Source organism: Eretmochelys imbricata, chromosome 6, assembly GCF_965152235.1.
Source record: "Eretmochelys imbricata isolate rEreImb1 chromosome 6, rEreImb1.hap1, whole genome shotgun sequence".
Classification (NCBI taxonomy): Eukaryota; Metazoa; Chordata; order Testudines; family Cheloniidae; genus Eretmochelys; species Eretmochelys imbricata.
The window spans coordinates 19910231-19930987 of NC_135577.1; the positions used below are offsets into that span (position 1 = coordinate 19910231).

The following is a 20757-nucleotide window of genomic DNA, read 5'->3' on the forward strand; positions in this document are numbered from 1 at the left end:
GGCATGGTACACACCAGAAGTGAGAGACAGGCCCTGCCTTGAAGATCTTACCGTCTAAATAGATGAGTCAAAGGAAGTAGAATTACCTCAGTTTTACAGAGGGAAAACTGAAGCAGAGAGAGATTAAGTGACTTGCCCAAAGTCACAAAAGAATTCTGTGGCACCGCCAGGAACAGAATACAGATTGCCTGACTCTCAACCCAGTGCCTTAACCATAATACCATTCTTCCTCTCAGATCAGTCTTCCTGTACACAGAGATCCATCCATCCACTTACTTCTGAAGAGTCAGTAGATTTACAGATATTGGGGGCTTCACTGTGTCCCAGGCTAGGAGGGGTGTCTTTTGTGGGAATGGGGGAGGGCGCTAGGTAGCTACCCCAGAGACAAGCAAAAGGCAGCGAGCCTGCAATGAGGAGAGGGGAGATCCCAGTCCCCTGGGGATTGGGGAGCGGCTGGGGAGCTAGGGAGATCCCGGCCCCCTGGGGATTGGGGAGCAGCTAGGGAGATCCCGGCCCCCTGGGGATTGGGGAGCAGCTAGGGAGACCCCGGCCCCTTGGGGATTCAGGAGGGGCTGGGGAGAGGGGAGATCACGGACCGTGGCGTTTGGGGAGCGGCTGGGGAGCGGGGAGATCCCGGCCCCCTGGGGATTGGGGAGCGGCTGGGGAGCTAGGGAGATCCCGGCCCCCTGGGGATTGGGGAGCAGCTAGGGAGATCCCGGCCCCTTGGGGATTCAGGAGGGGCTGGGGAGAGGGGAGATCACGGACCGTGGCGTTTGGGGAGCGGCTGGGGAGCGGGGAGATCCCGGCCCCCTGAGGACTGGGGAGCAGCACTAGCTCTGCCCCGGAGCTGACGGGCTGGGATCCCGGGAGGAGTCGGGGGCGCTGGCGGCCGGCCCGTCCCTCCTGGGCGGAGCTCTCTTCTCCCCCGCCGCAGACTGTGCGCGCCCGGGAGCCAGAGCGCAGCCAGCCGGAGCCCGAGCGCGGCGGCCGCGGAGCATGGTGCGGGTAGCGCCCTGAGCCCCTTCCCCGGCGGCAGCATGAGCTTCTCGCGGCCCCTGCGGCGCTCGGTCAGCCTGAGCCAGGCGCGGACGCTGCGGCTGGTGGTGCTGGGACAGGGCGCCGTGGGCAAAACAGGTAGGGACCCTGCCCGCCGTGCGCCCGGGGGGCCTCGGACCCCCCGCCCTGCAGGGCAGCGCCAGCCGCCTGGCCAGGCAACTTCCCCGCTTCCTCCCGGCTTTGCCGGACGGCGGAAGCGGGAAGCCAGGCGGGGGAAAAGGCTCAGGCCGCCCGTGGTCACCCCGGGCTGACTGTGCCCTGCCTGCGAGGCTGCCTGGACCGAGATCCCGGACACGGGCCTTAGATCAGCGCCCCCGGGGGCCCTGGGCAGTCAGGCTCCCCCCGGCGCCCCAGCAGGGATTTCCCCACCCCTGGTGCCGTCAGGTTTGGCAAGTGGGTGCGCTTTGTCACCCCACCCTTCGTGTTTGGCATAGCACCTTCCCGCCAAAGCCCTCAGCCCAGCCGGTGTGTTATGGGCTTCCCTTGCAGACACGTGCACTGGGGGCGTGAATAGATCACTTGCCCCACGCCTGAAATGTTGCCGATCAGATGCTTTCCACGGCCGCTCGAAACAGGGCAAAAACCGGGCTCTGTAAGGGGGTGGTCGGGCCGGCAGGCAGTCCTGGCTTCTAAAATCAGCCTTTGCAAAGGACAGTGGACTGGAGATTGCTGGACTGGAGGCAGTAAACACAAAAGTTCTCATTAGTGGGGGTGCTGAACTTCCCCTGACTCCATTTGGAGTTAGCAGGGACTCATTGATTCTGGGAATCATACCCAAAGGATTTTTGGCTCATGTCACCGCCTGCCTGCAGAAATGCTCCTTGTAGATCAGCTTGGCTTAGACTTGTAGGTCAGTGTCCTATATCTTCTAGCCATATGAAAGATATCTTTTGGGGGAAAACAATTTAAATGCCAGGTTTAAACTCCCATCAGTTACTCTGAAATTCCTGCCTGTATTTAGTAAATTAAAGCAAGCAAGCCATTAACATCCTTTAGTTATAAGTTTGGGGGTGGGGGAAGTGGGGTTAAAAGTTGAATGACTTTCACTGCACTTTCAAGTGACTTTTTTTTTTAAGCTGAAGTTTGGGTGGATTAGTGGACTGAAAGGCAGTGTGGTCTAGTAGATAGAGCACTGGACTGGGAGTCAGGGACCTGGGTTCTTCTAGTCCTTGTTTTATCCCTGAACTGCTGTGACTTTAAACAAGTCACTCGCTTTCACCCACCCCCATCTGTCTGTCTGTCTAGATTGTAAACTACTGGGGGGGAAGACCATCTTCTACTATGTGTTTGTACAGCATCTAGCACAATGGTCTGAAAGCCTGTAGGGCAGGGGTGGGCAAACTTTTTGGCCCGAGGGCCACGTTGGGGAATAGAAATTGTCTGGCGGGCCATGAATGCTCACAAAATTGGGGTTGGGGTACATGCTCTGGGGATGAGGAGTTTCAGATGTAGGAGGGTGCTCTGGGCTGGGACCAAGGGGTACAGAGGGCAGGAGGGGGATCGGGGCTGGGGTGTGGGAAGGGGTGCAGGTTCTGGTGGGGGGGGTGCAGGCTCTGGGGTGGGGCTGGGGATGAGAGGTTTGGGGTGAAGGAAGGTGCTCCGGGCTGGGATCAAGGGGTTTGGAGAGCAGGAGGGAGACCAGGTCTGGGGCACGGGGTTGGGGCATGGGGAGATGCTCAGGGATGCAGGCTCCAAGCGGCGCTTACCTCAAGCGGCTCCTGGAAGCAGTCACATGTCCCTTCTCTGGCTCCTATGTGGAGGTGCGGCCAGGTGGCTCTGCACACTGCCCCATCCACAGGCACTGCCCATGCAGCTCCCATTGGAGCGCCAGAGGGGGCCATTGGAGCGCATAGGAGCTGGAGTGGAGTAGGAGCCGCGTGGTCCGGCCCCTGGCCGGAGCGCCGGAGTAGGGCTGAGTTGTGTGCTGCGGCTCACAGGCCGGCTTAAAACAGCTCGCGGGCCGTAGTTTGCCCATCCCTGCTGTAGGAACTTCTGTAGGGGCTTCACACAGCAGACAGTCAACCTGTGGAACTCCTTGCCTGACGAGGTTGTGAAGGCTAGGACTATAACAGGGTTTAAAAGAGAGCTGGATAAATTCATGGAGGTTAAGTCCATTAATAGCTATTAGCCAGGATGGGTAAGGAATGGTGTCCCTAGCCTCTGTTTGTCAGAGGGTGGTGATGGATGGCAGGAGAGAGATCACTTGATCATTACCTGTTAGATTCATTCCCTCTGGGGTACCTGGAATTGGCCACTGGCAGTAGACAGGATACTGGACTGGATGGACCTTCGGTCTGACCCAGTATGGCCATTCTTATGTTCTTATTGGGAGATACAAGTTTACTCTTGTACAGTCATACTTTTTCTCTGTTACTAGGGGTCAGTGGTGTTGGCAGTTGAAATGCAAATTTCCACAGTAAATTCCAGGAAAGTATAGTGGTCATTTTTGCGGGGGGAGAGAGATGGCAAGTTTTAAAGAACACTTCCCCACCATTTATTTGCCCACTCCAGAAATACCCTACAGATATGGTATCCCTGTCTGGTTCACAACACAGACTTTGCTTTGGCTGCAGATGCTCTGTTAGTTGTGCATTTCCACCGAATTTATTTCTTTGTAAACTGGTGAATTTCTTCCTTTCAGTAAATGAAAAATCACAATTTTTCATTGTTTAAAAGGAAGTGAAATAAACTCTTGGAGTTAACATTTTAACTTAAGTTTATGATTTTTTTGAATTGGGCATATAAACATGAAAAGATCACTAAGCCCAGGCTCTAGGGGCTATGGAAAGAGAATTAAAAGTGCAATCCAACTAAGGCATGAAACAAAAACCTAACAGCAGTTGAAAAGCAACAGCCTTTCTTCACACAGAAAAGAAGGCGAATCACAACACCTCCATTTCAGCTCCTGTAAAATCCTAACCTCTCCCATCAAATAAATACTCACACCCATACACCTTCCTAGATAGACAGGTTTTCCAGCAGGTTTCAAAAGTCAACACCGTAGGCTATTTTCGACCAGGAAAAGGAGTGAATACCAATTTGGAGGGAACTCCTCCTAGGAAAGTATCCTGCCAGCAGCTCCTAGTATGGGGTACAGTTGCAACAAAGACAGCAACTGAATGTGGCTCTGACATGGGTGTGTTAAGTGTCAAAAGCCCTGAACTCACAAGTTTCATGTGGGCAGAGCCTGCTGGGATTCTGTGTAGGTGCAGGGATCCTCCCGCGCCCAGCTGCTTGTAGAATCGGGACCTACGTGTGGTATTCAGGCCAGGACTGAGTAATTGGAAGTGGGAAGAGCAGATGGAACAGTAAATGAAAAGTCACATGAACTGTGTTTCATGCAGAAGAATGCTGGTAAGAAAACCCTGCAAACCAACAACTAGTCAATTTCATAACCTTGAAGCTGAACATATATGGTTCCCTCATGCACTTTAATAACTCATCAGCCATAACATACAAGAAAAGAATTGCAGAGAGAACACGATTTGATTAACCAGATGCCGGGGAATTTCAGGCCACCCCTCATTATAATTAAGTGGTGGTTCCCGTTTTCCATTTAAATTTATCCTAGAAAGAATTATTTCCATCTCTAAAATGACTGGTGGGGGGGTGGTTATTTTTTGTTTGTTTATTTTAAAAGATCAAAGTGGACTAATGCACTTGAAAGGTTAATGGCTTTTGGCCATGCCTGCACTGAGGATTTGCCCTGATTGCAGCCATCACTGGCCAGCCACCTGCCTAGCAGCAGCAGTGAAAACCAAGATTATGTCTAGACTGCAGCTGGGAGTGAGCCTCTCAGCCTGGGTACACAGGCTTGAGGCTTGCACAGATGTGGTAAAAATAGCTGCGTGGAGGTTGTGGCCCTGGCGGAGGCTTGGGCTAGCTATCCAAGCTTGAACCCACCCTGACCCTGGGTCCAAGCCCAGGTGGCTAGCCCAGGCCTCTGCTGGTGTAATGGTCTCAAGTTGCAGTGGGGGAGATTTAGGTTGGGATATTAGGAAAAACTTTTTCACTAGGAGGGTGGTGAAACACTGGAATGCGTTACCTAGGGAGGTGGTGGAATCTCCTTCCTTAGAAGTTTTTAAGGTCAGGCTTGACAAAGCCCTGGCTGGGATGATTTAATTGGGGATTGGTCCTGCTTTGAGCAGGGGGTTGGACTAGATGACCTCCTGAGGTCCCTTCCAACCCTGATATTCTATGATTCTATGGTGCCACAGTGTCCACACTGCCTTTTCTAGCATGTTTGTGCAAGGCTCATTAATACAAGTCTGTCTGCCCAGGCTAGGAGACTTGCTCACCGTTGCAGTATAGACATTCCTTTCCAGTGCAGGCAGCCAAAGCTGCGCCTATAAACCACAATTTGAAGTGATGCAGTTTAGCTCAGTTTCAAGTAGGGAGTGAACTGCATCGGTGCAAATTATGGCTTCTAGTGGCTTTGTATGTCTGCATTAAGGCTGTGCGTCAGTTCAGCTACACCAGTGGTTGAAATCCCCTCTGAAGTTTAGACTTCACTCCTAATGCTGTTGTCCGTACAATGTGCTAATGTGATAGCCTGTTAAAATAAGTCAGTCTCCACAATGACATTAACATCTGGCTTACTTTTTAGTTTAAAAATACAGGTCAGAAGAGTGAGTAATTAGCTGGGTAGCCTCCCTAGAAACTGTAGGCATGGAGGTGAGGTGGGGGAAGTGATATCTCCCAATTGCTTGCCTTTGAATAGTTATTTTGCAACATTGCTTGGACAAAGCCAAATCTCAGAGTCTGACGGACTTTCATACTTACTGTAAGGTGAATTCTGGAGCTTGATGCATACTTCGGACTATGCCATTGTCCCACTCTCAGCTTTCACAATCCTAGTGTATTAGCAGAGCTCCACAGTTGTATTTCTGTCCCAGTGTTCACCGACAAGTAAGATCACCTACTGCCCTGTACGGGGGGTGGGGGGGTTAAGACATAGAAATGTTTGATGACAGTTCACGTAGACTATTTATTATTTTTGTATTACAGAAGCATTTTGAGGGCCCAGCTGAGATCTAGGCCTCTTTGTACTAGGCACTGGACTGAGAGACAGTCCGTTCCCTGAATATTTTATAATCTAAAAATGGGCAAGACAGACAAAAGAAATATGATCCCCATTTTGCAGATAAGGAACTGAGGCACAGACTCAGTAACTTGCCCTACGTCACAGGGGAAAGTATATAGCAGTGGTGGGATTTGAACCCAGGGCTCTTGCGTCCCATGCTTTCCTCTCTTGTTTCAGTTTCAGCGTTCCCCTGATTGTTTTTTAACTCACACATGGGCGCGTTGTTTTAGTGTATGAAAACCGGAGAGTGAGTAGTTTCCATTATCCAAGCGGAAAACGATGTAAAAGCTAAACAGGCAACGCGAATGACGAAAAATGAATTTGAGAGGCAAGGTGGGGGAGGCAATATCTTTTATTGCACTCTCTTCTGTTGGTGAATGAGATGACTTTTCAAGCTGCACAGAGATCTTCAACGGCCCTATATAGCTCAAAAGCTTGTCTTGTTCACCAACAGAAGCTGGTCCAGTAAAAGATATGACCTCACCCACCTTGTCTCTCTCATATCCTGGGACCAACACGGCTACAACACTGCAAATGAAAAATGAATTCGATTTTTTTTGAAATCCCCTTGGTTTCAATCTTCTGAAGTGTGGCTACAAACAGCCCCGCTCCACGTCTCCCCTCCCCCAGTCTGATTGTAACTTGACAGCAGTGTCCCCTAATGATCCTTTTGGAATCAGACAGTTCAGTTAGAGGTCAGGTTTAGTGAGCTATCAGGGACACTATCTGTGAACCCCTTCCACATGCAGGAGCAATTAAAATCTTGAGAGATGGCAAAAGATATGTTTACAGGAGGAAAGTAACCCACTCTTTGAAAATAATTTCCTGCCAATCCTTTGATGTGGTTGACTGGAAATCCTCAACAGGTGTCCGTGCTAGCAGCAAAACACTGTGACCAGGACAAAACCATGTTCAAAGCCATTGCAGGAAGGGTGGCTGGGACCAGCTGCATCTGGATTTGAATATCATCAAAGTTGAGCAGCTTTGTTTCAGGCTTATCTGTAGTTTAGAGGTTTGGATATTGAACTAGGTAAGTCACCTGTAAAAGCTTATAAATCCAGAATATCCCAATCCTTTAATGTGTGTTTGCTTCCCCCTCTCCCCTGGCCGCATATCTTCTGCTGTCTAATTTTGACACTAGCCAGTGTAATCACAGTCATATTTCACATGAAGGTTCTGTTTATAAAGGATTAATAAGTGATTAAGAGATGTCAGAAGCCTGTTGCAGCAGACATGAGTCGCGTGTGATATAGAGAGCTATATGCACATTGGTAGGTGGCATTATAGATGGTTGTAAAGCATCATTCCAAGCAACCTATTGGTCTCTCTAGCAATCAGTTAACGATTTATTAAAACATCTGTTAATTTATTAACCTTTTATAAATGGAATCTTCATATAAAATGTAACCATGTCCGCTTTTTAAATCCCCTTCTCTGAAAGGTATAAAAACATCTGAAGTGATGAACAAAAAAGGTCTTCACGTTGTCACGCCTCTCTGCCCTCATCCACTTCCTTGTATTGGCAACTTCTGTTGTTTTCTTGTACCCAAGCCAATTTTTAATCAATTTAATTGGTTCTCCATCTTAATAAAGTACCGTGTGATGCAGCTTTGGGAGATTGCCTAGAGCGTACTACAGTGTCAGGTGCTTCCTAGGAATCAGGTTTGATTTGTTCCGCTGTCTCCCCCTTTCTCTGACAACTCAATAGTGTCCTTAAAGATGAAAATAAATACCCGCAGCAGGATCCAACTCTTAACGAGCCCTGTTGGGCTGTTTTATTAAGCTACAGTGTATTTCTGCATATTGTCTCTTGTCAATAATTACAACACAGGGAAAATGAAACTAGAGACCTGTAAGACTTGTTGGATTTTTCCCTTTATTATTTAATAAATAATAGAGAGTCAATTTGGCAGATAACTTTTCTGGGGACTCCATCAACTTGTGTTATTAAAAATGTGTATCAAAACACTTACTGAATAGTAAAGATAAACCAGGGGCTAACAGGCTGGTTTACAGTTCACACTGGTGTAAGGTGACATTGCATCGTATCCACCATCTGGTTTGGAGTCACTATTGATTTTGTGATGTGATAGACTCTCAGTATGGAAACAGGCATTGCATGGATAGGCGGTGAGATCTGAGTTGTAGACATGGCAGATTGTATCTGTCTTCTAAATAAAATAATTGAAGATATGCAGCAAATAGGGTTGCCACCTGTCCAGGCTTTCCCAGAATCGTTCCTCTTTTGAGGTAGTTGTCCCGGGAAATCTCTAAGTAGTGTTGTCACCTGTCCCAGGTTTTCCAGGATTGTCCCTCATTTGAGGTAACTGTCCCAGATGAAATGGTTCAGGTGTCCCGTTTTTTGGGTGGAAGGTGGAAACCCAAGTAGCAAAAGACAGACGATCTTGCAAATTCTACCAAGAAAATGGGTCTTCTCAATACATCGAAGACCGAAGTTATGAAAATTAACTTGTCTACCAATTATTTTGACTGCTTGGAAACCTGTTAAGAAATTGACTTATCTGGGTATCCTCATACACAATACTGGTGATTGTGTTTGATATGAAGTTCAGAGCAGGTACTATATTTCAAAACCTCCCTGTAGTGTGGAAGTCCAGTGTGATTTGCAAAAATACTTAACTAAGATCTTTAGAAGCAACTTCCGAAGTGTCCCTGATATATTATGGGAAAATAATAGGTCCATCCAATGCAAACTGAATCGCTTTTAATGCAGGTGTCGGCATAGAATATTCAAAGTAAAACGAGACATAGAATAAAGGCTTGTCTAAATGCGCGCTCAATTCATGGCAACCTGGGGTGCAAATCTATGTTGCGCTAACCGGCTGCGCGCTGTGTCCATGTGGACTGTGCTGCTGCACACTAAAAGGTCCCTAGTGCAGTGGTCTCAAAAAAGGTTGCAAACCACGGCTCTAGTGTACTTTATTGTTTCAAAGCAGGAGTCCGTTTCCCATCCCTGGGCAAAGTGAAACCCTTTTTCCTACTAAGAGCTCCAGCACAGCTCCTTCCTTATCAGCTGGAATGTTGCTGGTGTTCTGAGCGTGTATCCAATTTTAGGGCTCGCTCCTGTTCCATTGAAACCAATGGGAGTGTTGCCATTGAACAGTGTGGGAGCAGGAGCAGATCCTTATTTCTCTCTGAGTCCAGACAAGGTAGAATCGGGGCCTTTTAAAAATCCTTTCTGTGTTTGCTCAGTCACTTCCCAGCCACATTGGTCTTTCTGGTTCAGTGACCCATAATTCCTGATTCCTGTGGCTCTTTCACCGTGGGAAATCTAACAGTATTCCCTAATGGCTGGAGCACACACAGTTTCTGCTCCATCCGTGCTTTAACCAGGGCCTTCTTTCACCAACAAGACCCCAGCCACCTCCTCTGCATGGCTGCCTGTGTCCACCACACCACCTACGTTCTTGACCTTAGTGCCCTGGTAATTATCCTTTCCCAGATGGAGAGAGTCTCTAGTATCCCACTTAACTTTCTATACCTTCTGCATCTGGCTGGCTGTGTTTCTGTGCTGGGTGTCTGTATTTGTACGGCGAGTTGTAAGTCAATACTTCTTGAACCTCCCCTTTGTGCTTCCTCCGTCATTACCCCTAAAGCATACAATCACGATCATTTCTTCCACACGGGTATGTGCTTTGCTAAGTTCTTGTGTGTAATGTGGCATGTAGATTCCTCCTCTCCTGCCCCCTCAATGGTTTCCAACTCCTGGCAGAAGGGAAGCCCTCCACCCTGCATCACATAGTCTCTCCACCCTGATGTTCAGGTTTCTATTCTATCTGCTCCTGTGTTCCCTGCTAAACAATGAACCAGTAAACATCACCTTTCTGTTCTTAGTCTCCCCTGTGGAGTATTCAACTGTTTTCTTTAACCTTACCCACCACCAGCAGCGTTCCCCCAATCGGCGTGAACCCTGACCTCATCTTGTTGCATCCTTAGTAAGGCATTTCTGGGACTCCACTAATTACCAACTGGCTGTGTCTCTGAAATCCCTCCTTCCAAGTACTTTGAACTTGTCCTCAACCTCTCCATTACCATGGATAAGCTGTCAAGAGCAGGATCTCTGTATTCCAGAACAGGACTCCAGAGCAGCTGAAATAGAGCCAGCCCAGAGCCCAGCCCCAGGGCATGCTAGGACAGGGCCATATGGGACTTTGTTGGCTTTGTGTAGACCTTCAGCCAAGCTGGAGATGTTCAGTAAAGCTGCTAGTTCTTTACCTTGATACTCAGCCTTGGTGTATTAACTTTTAACGTTTCTGGTAACCTGGCACACAGCCATTAGTTTAACTATAATCTGTGATTAGCTCACACCTTGTCTTTCCTCATCAGAGCTTCCCCCCCTGCGATGTGATGTCCTGCACCCGGAAAACTCTTGCATTTGAATTCATGACAACACACCCCTTCCCTCCCACCTGCACACCAGTCCCTAGGAACCTCCTCTCCTGTCCTCTGAGATTTCTGGGGAGCCGTTTGTGAATGTGGGCTGGTTCCTCTTTACTCGTCACTGCATTTATCAAGCACCCTGGAACTAGTAAAATAGAGATTCAGTGTAAAAGCTGTCTAGCTAGATCTCCGTTAGAGTCAATGGGAGCAATACTAGGCCAATGCTGAGTGCTTCTGAAAATCCTACCCTAAATGGGCATTTTTTCTACTGTACCCTTAATGACCCACTAGTCTAACTACCCCCTATACCCCCTTTTTACTCTAGGCATAGATGCTCGCCTTCCCGTCACATGGAAGAGTGTCTTCCTTCTGATGGCTGCTTCCACTCAGCCAAGTTCCTAGTAGACAGGAATCCACCATTGCAATAGAAACAGTGAGACGACAGACATCTCTTGAGTCTCCATGTCCAGTCAACCTTTGGACTCTATAGTAAGCTGTGCTCTCACCCCTACAGCTTATTCTTCCATGTCAGGGAAGAGGAACATTGGTGGGGTGGGGTAGGGTGGAGAAGCTTGCTCAGCTGCAGCCCCTGCCCCTGTTCTATGGTGAAAGGCCGAGTTTGAATCTCCATGACATCAGCACTGCAATCGCTTGCTTTTTAGAAAGAGCCTTTCCTCCTTCCCGCATGCTCCTGGACTGTAGCCAGCTGAGTCTCCATGCTCCGTGTAAGCAGGTGAGCAAGGGCCTGGTTCTCCCCACCGCTGGAGAGGGCATTTCTCTGGGAATTGCCAGAGGACATCTGCCTCACCCGGAGACTAGCCTTGTCACCTAGTAACCCATTGCAGCCAGCTCTGAAGAGGCATTTATTTAGTTCCTAGCCCGCTGTACTTCACCTTTACCAGGCCTGTCATTTCACTTTGGTTGCCTCCCTCGAGGATTGTTCCTTTCCCGAGGCTGCTTTGGGGTTAGTTTGGCTTGCTTAGAGTGAATGTGGAAGACACAACACAAGCCAGTACTTTTCCATGGGAGGGGAAGAGAGAAAGGGGCATATGCAATGCTTAATTTGTGCCAGGGCTTGTCAGGACTGAGCCCTGGCACCTCTGGGCTTGGCAGTTCACAGCCTGGCACCTCTGGGCTTGGCAGTTCACAGCCAGGCACCTCTGGGCTTGCTGCATCAGTTATGAATATAAAAAAATTGCTTGAGCCCCGGTACCTCTTTCATTACCAATTAAGCACTAGACAGATGCAGTGTTGGGATGGAACTACTGGCCCAGCGCTCCAGCATTAGGCTTTGTCCTGGTTCAACTGAGTATTAAATTGGACACAAAGGATTTGGGCCTCCTGTCCCCCTGTTGCAGGGAGGTTGGACGCTTGGATAGAATGGTTTAATTATGTACATTCCTCTTCTGTGGCTGTTCCCACCCAACGCTCTTGACTGAACGATTTGATCTCTGTTGCAGCTTCCGGGCCTGCCTGATTGTGAAATACGAAAGGGGAAAAAAAGACATTTTCACTGCCACCATCCAGTTATTTGTGAAGGGCTAAAGCAAACTCCCCCTGGGGGCCCTGGCCCAGGTATGCCTACGTAGCATTTTGGGGCGAGCAGGAGCAAGCCTCCCAGCCTGGGTCCACAGATTGGGGCTAGTGCGCTAAAGGAAACTGCAGATAGTGCTTTGAAGTTGCAGCTCGCTCTGGAGCTTGGTCTCTGAAGCCTAGATAGGGAAGGGTCGAGCGAAAACAACATCCCTTCCCTGTGCTGGGGACAGACACTCCCAGGCATAAATGCAGTATACGTGTGGCATGTAAGGGGTAAGTGACAGCAAACAGGAGAGCGAGGAGAGAGGTTCTGGGCTATATTTCAAGCTGTTCCTTGTATAGGCTTTTCTGTCTTGCTCTTCCCCACCCTCCACTATGTTCTCAGATGTAAATATTCTTTAATAGTGGTTTTGTTGTATGTCTCATTTTAAAAGGATACTGCCGAGTATAGGTAGAACCTAGCTTTGAACTATCGTCCCCCCCCCTCTGTTTGCCAAGTGTCTCTAATTTCTTATATAACATACAAATGTGGTGGTGCTGTCTCGTTTTATAACTATTGGGGTGCTGAGCCTTTGACTGATTGAATGCAAATATACAAGATGGTACAACTTGCGTTTGATATGTTTAACTTGAGAATAAAACGTTCAATAAACAGTATTGGAAATTCATCAGACCGAGCAGATATCCCGCCCTTTCTGGAGCAGTCATGTCACCTAGGCTGATGTGATACATCAAGATCCCTCTGTCCTGCCAAAGCGTACGCACATGCTGAACTTCCTGCGCAGTAAATAGCCCCACTGAAGTAGGGTGACCAGATGTCCCGGTTTTATAGGGACAGTCCTGTTTTTGGGGACTTTTTCTTATATAGGTTCCTATTACCCTCCACCCCCGTCCTGTTTTTTCACAGTTGCTATCTGGTCACCCTACACCAAAGTCACTTGGGCTACTCACTGTGTGTAAAGTTAAGCCCATGCAGGCTCGGGGCCACAAAGCACTGTTTGCCAGTATCACACATACAGAAAAGCATGTTGAATTATGATGACCTGTATTTTAGAGTGCTCACCAGAATAATCTCTGACTGCTTCTACACTATATGCTTTTGTCCAGATGCAAAGTGTAAGATTCAGGGCAGGAGTTTGTGTGAAATTCTGTGTTATGCAAGAGATCAACTAGATTGCTCATAATGGTCTGTTCTGGTCTTGAAAATCTGTGGGTGAAATCAATGCGACTCCTGAGGGTTAGCTGTGAAATGTTGTTTTAAAATGTGATGTGCGCTATTGGACGGGGGGTAGAAATAGGAAGCAGGTGAAATTGCTGACGGAGCAAAAGCTCTATGTCTCCATGATCTCTCTGCTCTTAGGGAACTTGTCAAATGCCACTGTACTGCTATATATTGACTCAGGTTCGTTTTCTGTTGATATTGCATTTGGGTGCGAGGGAAATATTTGTGCACAAATGCAAGGGATAAGAGAAGCACTATGAAGCACCCCTAAAACACATTCCTGACTGAAATCAATAGGATTGCCCAGGGTGTAAATCGGGTCAGAATTTAGTTCATCTGTGTCACTGTGTGGTTAGATACTTTCACTAGATTTTAAGGCCAGAAAAGACCGTTGTGGTCATCCAATCTGACTTTCTGAATTGTACGAGCTGCGGAATTCTACCCAGGGACTCCTGCGTTCCGTCCAGCAGTTTGCGTTTGAACTCGAGCATATCCTTTAGAAAGACATCTGAGGATCTGTGTTTGTAAAGCAGCTGCTGTATAAAAACAACTTTGGGCAATGCCAAGGCAGTTCTCGTCCACCAATCGGGAGAACAGAGTGTTGGCTACATTGTGAACTTCTCTGTTGGAAGCAGCTAAGCTAACTCTTAGCTCTAGTCAGTTCCTCTGGTAACCAGGGTGCAGAGAGGCACAATCAGGCTTTCTCTGTTCTTTTGTTCACACACGGCAAGTCCTGACTTTGGATTTGGGCAGAGAACTGCTTGCTGGTCAATGTAAAGTTACCCTCAGATCCTTTCCAGTCTATCTACTGTAAGTCTTGCAGTTTTCAGCCTTCAAACTCCCAGGGTACTGGAAGTAGGTCTTGGCCAATCTGCCATTTTAATATGCTCTCCCCTGCCCCATAGCTTTTCAGGTGGCAGCGTTGCCCGGTGTGGGAGAGAGACTTTGTTTTCTGTTTGTTTGTTACCCAGCGTTTATTGATGCTCGTGGTTACACTTTGGAGTAGCTTCTTCAGAGATCCTGACTGGCTCCCAACCTAGTATACCTGGTTGGGATCAAAAACTCCCTCCCCCTGCCTGTGCGGAGCCCAGTAGGGCACACCGCCATCAGCCTGCACTCAGGGTTGGAGGACGTCCTCACTACAGAGAGGAGCAAACTCATCAGAGCCCTCCTGTCTCAGTTAATCAGTGTTTTACTGAGTTTGCTTTGGTGATCACAACTGACTTTCAGGGGCGGGGGGGTTGTTTTGTTTTTCTCCAATGCAGCTCTAACTGTGAGATTCATCACCAAGAGATTCATTGGGGATTATGACCCTACTCTAGGTAAGCAAGTATTTATTATTATTATTATTTTATTAACAACATTATTATTTGTGTTACAGTGGGGCTGAGGGACTCCATCGTGCTAGGTGCTGTACAAAGAGTAGTAACTGCTCTATTAAATGTAGGCTTAGTAATCTGAAAGCAGTTTGGCCTCGGGGTTGTTTTTTGGGGAGAGAGACTTTCAGCGCACAGAGCCAAAAGGGCCAAGTGATTTCCAATGCCCTCGTATTTTGGTGTGTCCAATCTGAGCAGCCCTCCTTCTGAAGATCCTGCCCATTGAATGGTGTGTCAGGTTGGGCACCCAAAAACCACTAGTCACTGTAAATGGAGGTCATTATGTTGAGTCCATGTTATTCACTGGACTGTGTTTTCATGTGCAAGCGCAGGGTTTTTTGGTGGGTGGCAGGTGTGCTGGAAATTCCTCAGCCTTGCGGCATTTCATTGAAGAAATGGGTGATCCCTAGTGGAAAACTCAGATAAAACAACCCTGCTAATTCCCTGTCCGTCCTGTACTTTCTTGAGTTTGCTTCCCACATTCATTAGGACTGGAGATGTTTAGTACAAAAGTAAATATGTTTTCCTTTGGGAGTTCCTCTCTGCCTTCTTCTTATTCCCTCACTTGGAGTTGCTCTCTGTAATGTTACCAAATATTTAAACAGTGCTGTAAATATACCTGGTGCTGCAGAGAGTGTGGCTGGTTCCCTATCCCAAAGAGCTTACAGTCCAAATGAGACAGGAGAAACGGGGCAGGAGAGGGTCAGTGTGCTAGAAAGTCTGAGACTTAGAGAAAGGAATAGGGGACAAAGGGAAATGAGGACGACTGGGAAGAACAGAGGGACCTAGGGGGATTGAGAGCAGAGGTGTAAATGGGGGTGAGATTTAACAAAGCTTAAAGGTGAGGATGAAGTCGAGTTTTGTGCAGAACCAGTGGAGGGATTCAAGGACGGGAGCAGGTGGGCTGGGAGGGAAGATGGCTTTAGCAGTTGTGTGAACAGATTTGGGCAGCCAGAGGAAAAGGTTACAGGCCCTGGGGCAGGGTCAAAGACCAACAGCTGCGATGTCACAAACCAGAAAATGACACCAACAAATGGGAAATAATGCTCAGCCTTGATAGCACTTTACAGACATTAATTAATGTCCACAACACCCTGTCACAAGGTACGTAGGCAAGTCTTATCCCAATGGTCAATGGCAGAAGCAGGAATAGCATTCAAAGCCAAGATTTTCAAAACTTGGTGCCTAAAGGTAGACCCCTAGATCTGTAGTCTCCTAAATAAGAGCCTGATTTTCAAAAGTCCCAAGTATCCAGCAGCACCCATGACACTTGTGTTCCTGAGTCCACCCTGTGATCCATCCACTGGACCATGCTGTCTCTTGGAATCAGAAGCAAGAAGATATAGACTCTGGAGGGGCAAAGATCCTGTTTTCATACACATTTCTATTAAAGAATGGGGAAGAGAAATCCTGGAGATCTTTCTCCCTCTCCCTCTCCTTCTCTGCAGAGTTGTTGCTAAGCAGGATGTTGTGGGATTTATTTCCTGGAGATATTAGTGAGGCTTTAAGCATTTCACTCCATATATTATGTCGAAAAAACAGTACAGATACAAGCATCAGTGCAACTTTTATCTCTTGTTTAGAAAAGCAAGATCTCCTCCTGTCCTATTTGTGTGTAATATGAGCCGGAATGTAGGCAAGCTAAAGGGTGTGGATTAGCAGCGTCAGTGGGGCTGACAAGCAGTATTAAAATACGTTATTTTTAAGAATAGCTTGAAAGGACTCTTATAGCTTTTAAGTCCCTCTTTGTTGGTTATGAAATCACCCTCACTCTCTACCAATCCCTTGTGTTCCTAGCATTCTGCAACCACTGATCGCTGCTGTCTCTCCCACCCTTGCACTGCCAATGGCACAAAGGCTGCTGTTGTGGCTTGGATTTTTTGTTTTTTTCTTTACTTCCTTGTCTGTGTCCCTGGCTCAATGGCCTTCATATGAGGCCAGGGCCACATATGGGGCTAGTTTGGGGCAGATGGGATTCACCTCCAGAGGACTTAAAATCACCACAGCAATCTCACGTGGATGGTTCAACTTTCCATTTGCTGAAAATGGAAAAAAATTCAGTGCAGATAGTTCTCCCACTGCCATCCCAAGCTGCACCAGTCCTTGCAGAAAAATTACCCAGAATGCAGCACACCAGGGAGCAGTGCTGGGAACCCTGGGACCCATACCCAGAAGGTGGCATATCACATCCAATACAAAACAGTGCCACTGTGGATGTAAGGCAAAACCTTCCAACAGTGCTGCGCTTACAGTGTAGACAAACGCAATAGGAGTTAGATTAGTTGGATTATAGACACAAATTGATATGACTCTCTGATGTAGTCAGGGCTTTGGGGGGGCGAGGGCATTGACAGGTGGGCATAAAGGAATGAGATTTGAATGAGATGCTTCTGTGCTCCCGTGGCTGTTACTGAAGATACCTGTGTTTGCTGAATAAGAGCTTTTCTCCCTTAAGCGCCAGGGCTGCTTGATCCTGTAGTGACATCACTGTCCTGTCTGTGTGGCATTATAATTGTTTGTCATGGAATTAGCTGTGACAACAGAAATCTAGCCTTTTGACTTCCCCGGAGCATGGGGTGAAGGGTTGGGGGCAAAGGTGGGTTGCATGGGAGAAAACAGTCTTTAAAACACAGATTTCTTTGACAAATAGGAAAAGGAGCTAGGAAAGTGTTGCCAGAACACATGCCACACACAGATTTAGTATAAAAAGCTTGTACAGGATATGCAAGTCCCTTCCTCTGATCCAACATGCTCTGTTATCATCTTCTAGATCTCAGACAACAGAGGGATGCCCTTGGGTGAAGATGAACTAATAAGACTTGTCAGAACCTACTTATGCCAAACTCAGGGGAGGTTTGGGCATTGGATATGAGAACAATGTGTGGAAGGAAAGATGGCAGCTTTTTGCACTGTTCACTGTGAACTTCTGTGTGTCATGCTTTCTGTAGATGAGAAGACTGCGCTCTGACAGTGTCTCCTTTAAGAGAGGTTCTGACCCTGTTCCCTTTTGAAGTCACTGGCAAAGTCCCCATTAGCTTTGGGGGCACCAAGAATGGCTCAGAGTCTGCCTGTTCGGTTTGGTGCATCAAGCAGTTACTGTGTCATGGGAAGGGTGGTGACTCTTTTCAGTGATCAGGGAGTTTCTGAGTCCCCCTTTTGTGTTATCTGTGCCTTCTCCTTTAGCATGCTCTTCACCTGGCTGTGCGGAGTGGAATCCACCCGTGCTCTGCGCAGAGATCAGGGAGTTCTCACGCATCTTTGTTTCCTACAGAAATGATTTACAGACACACGGCTGTCATCGATGGGGAGATGGTGCACTTTGAGATTCTCGACACAGCAGGACAGGTACGGTCACGGTCACTGCTTCATGGGCAACCGATGTCAGAAAATACTAACCAGAAAATGGTCCCAAGGGTGGAGCATTGTCTTTTCAGTCTGTGGTGGTGGTATTGGCCCCAGGCGTGCGTTAGGACAGGTGGATTGCAGCTGGGAAAGTGCTGCGGCTGCCCTGAGAGGTAATCGGTGGACATCCCTGTGTTCCGAGGCTTGACCAGTTAGTGTTGGCACTTGCTGGATGGTCACTTGAGTGGTCCCAGCAAAGGCCATCTGACAGGAGCAGGGTGGCAGGGAGGGGCACTTTGGCTGGAACAGCGTAGGAAGCCAGCAGCAGTGGAAGAAGGGTGATGAAAGCAGCACTTATGCTAGACAAAGATCCAGGACTCGCCCCCATGTGTGAAATATTGCATGGTGAGGCTGTGACTCCATCTTGGGGCATGGGAGAGGGATGCTCTGGGGGACTCCAGCTTTGCTTTTGTGCTTTCTGATCTCACCAGGACTCTTTGATGGGATTTCAGCCACATAATTCGTAGTTGCCCATTGATTCTCTCTCTCACTCTCACTCTCACTCTCTTTTCCTTTGCTGTGTACAACACAGCCCCATTTTATCAGCAGTGTTTGGGAATATGCAAGACCCACAGATGAAGAGAAGAGTGATCCCCTGTGCTGAGGGCTACCTAAGACCAACCTGTCTACATTTATCCAGATATACTTGCACAGGTTAAATTCAAGCCAAGGGAGCCACTTTAACCCAACCTCCTGACCCCGCTGGGCATTGCTGCTGTTTTTAACAGCACGCTGTAAATGTACATTGCGCTTTACAGGACATACGAGAAGCCCCCTATCTGTGCCAGGCAACAGCTCAGCTGCAGCAGAGGTGGAGTTGAAAGGACAGAGGGGGGGCCCTCTGGCTGGCCAGTGGTGGAAGGCTGCTCTGAATACAGAGCAAAGGAAGGGGGGAAGCCGGAGAGTGGGCAAAGGAGACCGAGGAGGCAGCAACACTAAGTGATTTTGAGGAGTGCAGAGGGGAAGAGGAAATAGCAGTGGAGTTGTGGGTGGGAGTGAGATTATGCAGGGCCCTGAAGGGGAGGACAAGGACCTTGAACTCGATGTGGTAAAGGGCAGGAAGCCAGTGCAGGGGCTGGGGAGGAGGAAGGCGACGTGGTCAGAGCAGTGGGTGAGGAAGGTGGCTTGGGGCCTGACCCAAAGTCCCCAGGCATGAAAGGGAGTCTTTCCGGTGACGTCAGTGGGCTTGGCTCAAGCCCTATAGCGGCAGTGTTGTGGCTAGACTAGGGAGGACGAAAACACAAGCCACACATAAAGCTTGAGGGACCGTGTGGCTGCGGAGCGAGAGTAAACGCAGGCACCGAGAACACACAAAGACTCTGATTTGCCAACAGCAGTGGAGGATTGTTTGCGATAGGCATGTTGCATTGTGATCATGTTTAGTTATTTCCTGTTAAGATGCCCAGCGGCTTTCTGGCGTGGCTGCCTGTCAATTAATGATTACTGCACAATGGCCTGCTGCCAATCAGATGTCACAAGCTAAGCTGGGTCACGGCTGGGTCAGTGCTTAGATGGTCAGCCTCCAGTGATGGCTCTGCAAGAGGTGGTATCGGTGGCCCCTGGGCCTTGAATCAGTGCTGGTAGCCCAGAAAGGTATTACAGGGCACTGTGCTGCAGAGGATCCCTGCCTGAGGAGAGGAATGTCTGTGGTCCTACTGCCTGTGGTTGTTAAAGATCTCCTTCCTACACTTCCTACATAATCGGAGATGCTGCCCTGAGTACCTGGCCCAACTTCCAATTCGGATAATCTGCATCCCTGCGTTACACCTGCAGTTCCAACTGGATTTGGCACCCAATTACTGCCCCGGATTGTTGTGTGGTGTTGCTGTGTTGGTCAACAGCTGCTGTGTTCCACTCCAGAGGCAGGCACCTTTCAGGGGTGTGTGAAACTACCCTCTGTCTCTCTCTGTTTCCCTTGATATTGATGGGCCAGATCCTCAGCAGATATAAACTGGTATAGCTCCATAGGTTTCAAAGGAGTGAGGCCGATCTGCTCCAGAGGGTTGATCCTGCGCCGTTGAGAGTTTTACCACTGACCCCAATGGGAGCAAAAGCAGGAGGTGGTCCAGTGTTGGTAAAACATTTTGAGCTCATTGCCTTGCGTGGTGATGCTGTGATTTCTGTTCTCCCCACCCTAGGAGGAAGACTCCTTGCAGATCGAGGAAAAGATCAAGTGGGGCGACGGCTTTGCCGTGGTGTACTCTGTGACTGACCGGTGCAGCTTCGACGAGGTCATGAGGCTGTGCTTCCTCATCAACCACATCCACTCCAGCCCCAAGCGGAGCGGCGGGAGTGACCAGCCGCCCGTGGTGATTGTTGGCAACAAGAAGGACCTGCAGTTTGACCGGATGGTGTCTTGTGAGGACGGTGAGAACCTCTCCAAAGCCCTGAAGCATCCTTTCTATGAGATCTCCACCAGGGACAGCTACGAAGAGACCGTGGTAGTGTTCAACACCCTGTATAACGAGCTGATGAGACAGGGGCACTTCTCCCCGGGCTCCTTCAAGAGGAGGGCCGTATCTAAGCTGATGGAAAAGATTCCAAAGATACATGCCAACTCCACCCTGAACGCAGGCGGCCGGAGCCTCAGCTTCAACTCCTTCAGGGACTACATACCAGAGTGAGCCCCTGCATGGGCAGGGTGTGGGAGAGAACAGTGCCCCAGAGCAGCCTGGATTGGC

The 20757-nt window shown here is 48.6% G+C and overlaps 1 protein-coding gene across 1 annotated transcript; it reads left to right on the top strand.

Moving 5' to 3' along the window:
- Positions 1-1037: 1037 nt before the first annotated feature.
- On the top strand, positions 1038-20700 carry LOC144266722 (ras-related and estrogen-regulated growth inhibitor-like). Its single transcript, XM_077820206.1, has 4 exons — positions 1038-1134; positions 14564-14620; positions 17946-18019; positions 20215-20700. The coding sequence occupies exons 1-4, from the start codon at positions 1038-1040 to the stop codon at positions 20698-20700; spliced, it is 714 nt and encodes a 237-aa protein (XP_077676332.1).
- Positions 20701-20757: the final 57 nt, after the last annotated feature.